This window comes from Trachurus japonicus, chromosome 12 (assembly GCF_045865225.1).
Source record: "Trachurus japonicus isolate A0001 chromosome 12, Traja_1.0".
In the NCBI taxonomy this organism is placed as follows: Eukaryota; Metazoa; Chordata; class Actinopteri; order Carangiformes; family Carangidae; genus Trachurus; species Trachurus japonicus.
The window spans coordinates 19,669,200-19,676,784 of NC_140918.1; the positions used below are offsets into that span (position 1 = coordinate 19,669,200).

The 7,585-nt window shown below is 39.9% G+C and overlaps 1 protein-coding gene across 12 annotated transcripts in view; it reads left to right on the plus strand.

Moving 5' to 3' along the window:
• The window catches only part of rimbp2a (RIMS binding protein 2a), a 59,948-nt gene that overhangs the window by 10,182 nt on the left and 42,181 nt on the right, over positions 1-7,585 (plus strand). For all 12 annotated transcript variants that reach the window (XM_085793791.1, XM_085793796.1, XM_085793797.1 and 9 more), the window contains one exon: positions 2,272-2,409. In XM_085793791.1, the coding sequence (XP_085649917.1) occupies positions 2,272-2,409 (138 nt within the window). The remainder of the gene's footprint in view (positions 1-2,271; positions 2,410-7,585) is intronic.

The window sequence follows — 7,585 nt, forward strand, 5'->3', positions numbered from 1 at the left end:
GCACGAGTGCATCAGATGTTACCATCTCTGACGCAGCTCCTGTCAGAGCAGCTTTGGCAGCTTCCTTCGGTACGAGGATGACTTCTCCCAAGTGGACAGCACAATTGGGCCATGTCCGACTTGGGACTGGTTGCAGTTACAGCCTCCAAATTTGTGTCATTACTCATCCTGACTAACTGATTTGGAGACCAAACTTATATTTTCTCACCAACAGATTGATTACCTGTCTTTGATTCATCTATTTCTTTTCTCAAGCACATTTACATTTTACACCAGTGTTTTTCTTATCTAAATATCTCATAAATCAATCCTCACATGGATGTCCATATGCCCTAATATCTCATTCTAAATAGCCTAACTGAATGTGTTAGTTTGTCTGTGTTTGGAAAACCAGCAGCGCTAGTTGGCATGGCTATCCATCTGTCTGTGTTCTTGGAAAGTCCACCATATTACACTGGTGGCTCTATCTGTAGGCTTGTCTGCTTGGCAGGTCTGCTGTAATAGCAGGTGGATCTGGCTGTCTTTCTGTCTGCTTGGCAGGTCCATCATACTGGCATTGGTAGCATTGGCTGTCAGGCTAAACTGATATCTTGCCTGCAACTTTGTTTTTTTATTTGTTTTGTGGAGGATGGCAGTCTGGCTTGTAGTCAGGGGATGTGGTTGTTGTTGTTCATGTGTGAGTTCTTTTGTGGACCTGACAAGATACCAAATGTTCTGGAACCATACTAATTGATATATTAGAATAATAAAAACCGATGCTAGGACCATCTGTTGGTCTGTCAGGGTTTCCTACAAGACATCTGTAGTGTGCTACAGGAGAACAATGAGCTGATCTTTACTTAATTTTTCCCCAAATGAGAAAAAAAACATAATTAAAAAACTGAGAGCAGAGATAAAGATGTGAAAGGAGAAATGTGAACAGGTTCAGAGTAATGCAGCACACGTTTCTTTTTGTCTCGGGTCATAATGTTTTTTTTATGGCTGTGGTAAGAGTTGAGGGGCTGGGCTGGCTAAGTGTGCTTTTTCAGGAGGCAAATGGGAAGACTACACCTCATTTGGGACATCAGGTTGTAGCTCTCCAAAATGTTCCCATTTCATACATTTATATTACTCACAGTGGATAGCCTAGAGTAGAGCATCATATTCATTTTTAGATTAATTTGTAGGGAAGAATTCTTTCTTCTAGCAAAAAAAATGAGAATAGAACGTCCTTGCATCCTTGAAGGGTGTTTAATTTCAGGATGCACACACTGAGTTTCATCCACTTATCCTAAATCACTTTGCCCTTACCTCAGCCAAACAGCTGCACAATTCATCTACTATGTGAAACCCTTGTAGCGTCAGTGATTGGAAATTTAGAAAAGTACAAGATTGACAGCAGAGCAGTTCTGTTCCAAAACAAGGAAAGTGTGAACTCAAAAAAGCGCCATCACATTTTACAAATTGATGTCTGGCATGTAGGAAAGTAGCTGCAGACCTCAAGAGAAGCTTCCAGCCTGCCTATGGCAGATATGCAGTGTATTTCCATGGAGGGTTCAAGCGGGTGAAAATACGATTTCAAAGCCCACTCTCCGCCATCAAGAACATTTCTAAGGAGGAAAACACTGACTGGCAAATCCCGCTGAGGCTCAAAACCTGTTGCAGTAGCAGCTTCATTTTCAGGCCTGGTAATCCTTTTCCTGTGACTGACCCTGCAGGATGGAACTAATTCCTGAGTACATAACTGTAAGCAAGATTGGCAGAAGCCTTTTTCATAACTTGTATTAATCAAGTGCTTGTTTCCTCTATATATATCATTTTTAGACTGGCTGGTTGATTGGTCTATTAGTCAGCTGGTTGATGGATGGTCCACCACTTTGTGTCCAGACTTTGTTTCTCATGAATTGCATGAATTCGACCAGCAGGACAAAGTAATTTACAGTTTTAACAGACATTTATATTCTGAAGATGCTGTGTAATAATTTTGGTGATCCCACATTTAAGCTCATATTTAATTTACTAATTAGCAAGTGCTAAAATGTTTAACAAAGATGATGAGTGTGGTAAAATATAACACCTACTGTCACCACACTGTCATTGTGAATGACAATGAATGTAAGTGAATATGTGAGCAGCATGCTGACTGTATTTAAGTAACCCCTGCCTCTTAGATTTGTTAGATTTTTCATGATAGACTATGAAAACTACTACTAAAGGTAGTAATATGATAATGATAAGTAATATTAGAAATTGGTTGGTAATTTTTTCCACATATTTATTTTTGTCCTCCAGTCAAGGTATGAGGTTTCATCACAGCAAGCTACAGGCCTCTCAGTCTACAACCGCTTTCGACTGCTGGAAGAGAGAAACCGAGCTCTGAAGCTTGAAGTAGCCACACTTCGCCAAGAGAAACAGCAGTACAGGAAACTGGTAAATCCCCCACTCTCTCCACTCCAGCTTTGTCTTTAGCTTTGTCTTCTTTTTTTTTTTTTTTTATACGTATCCGCACACATCATCTCTGACTGCCATTCTTCACTGTTCATACACTCATCTGAAATGACTATCTTTATGCCTTGATATATAGAATCTCAGTGAGTGCACTATAGTCCTTCTTGGAGCTTTTATTCTTCAAGGACACAGCTGCCTGTAGCGGGCTGACTTCCATAACCCTGTGCATACATACTCCCCCTACTTGGTCTGGTCATGCACACGTGGGCGTTTGTAATGTGCTGTTAAATAGATAAGGAGGTGTGTGTGGTTTGAAGTGTATTATGCATGGGGAGTGACTGTTTGCGGGGCCACATATATTTTTATTTGCCCTGTATGTTCATGCATGCATTTGTATATATAGCGACTTTGTCCTTTGGAGGCCTCCCCCAGGTCGTCTCGGATGGCAAGGCGTGTGAGCTGTTGTCTTGGTAACACGCCCATTTGCAGGAGTGTGGACAGACTGGCAGAGGGGAACTGACAGAGCGTAATGGCTGCTTCTGTTATAAGCCTCAATGGCGTGAAATTAGTGTCAGTGAAATAGAGGGAAACCCACATGCTACCGTCTGTATTTACAAACCTTGTATTGACAGTGTTTCTCTTCACTGTAGCTCTTAGACTAAAATAGTTTGTCACACCACTCTGTTGGGGTGTGATTGAGAGTGTTGTCGCCTTCTCAGAAGCGTTTGATACAGTTGATATTTGCAATCTCAGAGACAGAAACCGATGTGATTTGCTACACTTTCCTCCATATATGAAAACTAGATGGAGTACAAGTCAAGAATTAACTTGACTTTCTGCCATCACTCTGTCTCCCATTGAGAATAATCATCGAGTCCTAAACTCTGCCATGGGTTCTCTCCTTCCACTGTATGGGCAGAGTAATCCTTTCTAGGACACAGCACAGTGCTTACTGTCTCCTCGTCTTACCTTTCTGTTACTTAACTGGGATTCATGGCAGTCTGCCCAGTGGCAGACTTTGTCAATCTTCACGGCCAAAACCTTGGCATAAACAGGCAGACCCGGTGGTCTGTTACCATAACTAACCCACAGTACAGTAGATGGCTACATAAATGTGATCATGTGTCTGTGTGTGTGTGACACTGAAATCACTTTTGATTTTAACACTTTATTTAACTTGGCTAAAGGTAGAGGGTTGTGGTAATACATCCAAATAAAGCATGCATTAAACTGAAGATATAAGATTAAAGGTGTACAGAAAAGAAAATTGAATTTGAGCCCACTCTGGGTCATAAAATTAGTGTAATAACTCATCTATCAGACGATGTAGGCCAAACTTTGTGCAAAATTCTATTTTTGAGTAAATCCGTGATGAAAGTGTGTATTTTAGTGTAGTTTTTTTTTTTCGTATTGGATAATGCAGGCGCACGGATTATACGTCAGCCTGTACACGATTCACTAGCCACTGATATTGGATCCGTAATCCGTCATTCAAACGTCTGAGACACGCACACACACACACGGAGCTCGGGCTCGCCCCAAACTTTGAATATCCCGCCCGCTCGATAACGACCAATCAAATTAATTTTCCTTACTCGGGTAAACTCGTGTTGCAGCTCGTGACAACTCGGCGCGACAAACGGGACAAACGGCCATTTCTGTACACCTTTAAGCAATATGCTTGTACAACACACACACATGCACAAAAGTTGTTAGTTATGCTTTTAATAAATGACCACTTCAAGTGTCTTTAATACCGGCTCCGTTCTATGTTATTACTGTACAATCCATCAGCTGTCACATATTAGCATCTTGAAAGTGTCAGTGTGCATAATATGTTTGGTTATAGTTTATATTTATCGTACAAAACACATACTTAACTAACACACTGACTCAGTGTATGAATAATGCGGGGTGTATCATGATCCTTATGAAATCACTCTGATGCGATTAGTTAACACATATTAGATGATCAACTAATGGATATTTATTCACAGCTGCTTAATAGATATCCAACCACATTAAAGTTACATTGAACAAGGGCATTACAGACCTGTGCTTCTGGAAGCAAAACTATACCCACTCTGATTCTTCAGCTTTTTTTTTTTTTTTACATGAGTTGAATCATCATGAGTCATGCATTAATGAATCATTACTTCATATGTTTTGACTTGAGCACTATTTATAAAGTGTTAACTGTAATCTACCTGTTTCCAAATGTACCAGAATAACACCATCTTTTAAATTGGTTTCTTGGCTGCTGCTAAGTGTCCAAAATATCAATATTTGCACCATAACATGTCAGATGTGACGGTGGTTAGTGTTTAGCCTAGTAGTGTTGAGTGGCTGCTCATAAGGAAAAATATTCAGTTATTGGTACTGAAAAAACCTGAATGATTTTTTACTTGACATTTTTAATCCCCTGTTCTGTATATTTAGGTATGGGTGACATTTTGGGCTGCCAGCTAAATGACTAAGATCCACCACCTCGGCCTCCTGTATTTAACCCACTTTTTGAGAATACATTTCATTGGTTGCTCTGAGCATTGTCCTCTCAGCCATTTCATTTGTGACTTTGCACCTAAATGGCAAGAAACATACTGAGAAGGTGAGCTGCTTGCCTGGAAAAAAAAAAAAATCACGGAGCGGTTGCCTGGAAACAATCTGTGATCGACAGTCAGAGAAACGTACCCTAGGTGAGGAATGACCTTCTGTGTACTGTGTAACTGCTGCTAAAAGGCCACAGCTGTCTCCCTGGACACCATCCCTATGGCAACAATTGTGTACTGCAAGCAGCTGGCCCATTCAGATGAGTCTTAATGATGATATTGGCTGTCCCAGTGCAAAGAGTAACAATGTCTAATCAATAATCACTAATAGTTGTGTTGTCTCAGCTGACCCAGTAATCTCCATTTTAACTCCTTCTAAGCAATGACGCACAGACACAGCAGCAGGTTGATGATAGTCAGGGCTGAGTAACACAGGTCAGCTGGAGTAATAGCTACTACCACCACCAACTGGATAGGCAGACAACCCACATTGTTTTGACTCAAAAGTCTGTGTTAACAACTGATATTAGACAGGGTGTGTTTTGGCCGAGCTTTCTCTTCTTTCCTTAATTGAATTAGTCTTTCAGATAGCACAAGTTGCCTCTATATAACTACATTATCCTCTTTTCCCAGTCCATGCCCCGTCTGATTGTTACTTAAGTAAAACTGCTAAGAGCTAAAGCAAAGCATAGTAAGTTTCAGAGGAAATGGCCAGAAAAGAGGAAAACACATTTTGGTTGTTTTTTCTTGTGGCACCACTTATTGTACATTATGTGAACTAATCTATGAAATTAATGGGTGAGACCCCAAGGACTTTGTGGCTCAACAAGCATTAGTAAAAACAGCTGTGCTGATTTTCAATTGAACAATGCACATACTTTAATGTACCAAAGCCATAATGAGTGAAACAAACCCAAGGCTTGTAGAAAGCTAATCTTGAGATGTGACAGCATATTTTATATTTGAAAACCATAGGGTGTCTTCAGAATAAGTTAATTTTCAACTGTAAAACTTGCTGTATTATAATTTTATTGATATTTTCTGTTGAAATGTATCTTCAAACCCTTTAATGTGTAGATATGGTACCCAGCTAAGACTGATATCAGATATTTAAGATAACAGTGCCAACAGTGTTGCTCCCTGGTCCAGCCTCATCACCCATGAAGTTAAGTCTATCTTATCTCACTTTGCCTAGTCATACACAACTCTGATTATAATAATGGTCATTTCTATTTTATATCATGCTACATACTATACTATGCTATATTATGTTATGTCATGTTATGTCACGTCATGTCATGGATGGACACACACACCCACGGGATGAGTCATCTTGTTTGTTTGTCACTGTCACTGACTGTCTTGTCTTGTTATCAGCATGTAAAAAAAAAGATAACAGTGCCACTGTAATTGTTAGATCACAAATAATCATTTCCCACTGAAATGTACAATCGTACCATTTTTTTCCCAATAACAATATGGCCGAACTATCAGTGTAGTCTATTAGATAATAGTGCACACAGCCAGCACTGAGAACATGCTTGAGGATTAGGGGTAGTACTTTCAATCTGAATATTTTTATATTTATTTCATATTTCTTCATATATCTTCTTCTTTCTTTTATCTGTTACATTTCCTCTGCTTTGTCACTGCCTGCTATTCTCACCATAAATTTCAATAGGTCTTCCCCTCCATTTACCTTCCCAGACTTTATCAACCCCAACTCACCACACACATACACTTCCTGTCCTAACCTCTTTACTGCCAACTTCCTGGCAGAAAGGTTGACTGAGGCCACTGGTCTGGCCTGTGCAGCCTCATGCTTGCAGTAATCTAAGCAGAGTAGATGTATATCAGCGAGGGCCATGCCAGCCCATAATCAAATTTCAGACATTTTCACAGAGTTCATTCTAGACACAAATTTTGAAATGAATTATGCTTTCTTCCCGGTAGCGAGTGGATCATGTTTAAACGATAACACCAGTGTCATTTAAATTTTCTGTTTGATTATTATTAACTGTCCAAACCCACAGCCGCACTTAGAGGCTGCTGCAGTCTGATCTATGCTGGTTTCTCTTACTGATCCTGAAAGGCATACTCTGTGTTTCATGCAAAGTATTTCCACTGCCACAGTAAGTCTACACTTAACCTTCAATTCTAACCAAATGGAACCACTCATTATGACCTTATTAAGTCACTTCCAGTATATACTGCGTAGTCCGAGATGTAAAGCTGTTGGGACATCTGTTCATGCTGCACTTCAATGGCAATTGCTACTATTCCACCACAATTAATAATGTACCTCTCTGTGCTGCCTCTTAGGCAACGAATGCTTTCAGTCTTTATTAAGTTGGTGCTGGCTATAGAAGTAGCAGAAAAAGCTGTGAGTAAGAGCGAAATTACTTTGATACAGATACAGAGACTGACATTTACATATGGTGAACACTGACTTGATTTCAGAATATATGCTGACAAAAATACTAGCAATACATGGTGTGGGAGAACTGATTCATATTACCCATAACACTAGTAGGGAAAACAGATTCTGTTGCATCAGAAGGAAAATGTGCTAAAAATATTACACTGTCAAAATGTAGGACCCTCCTGGA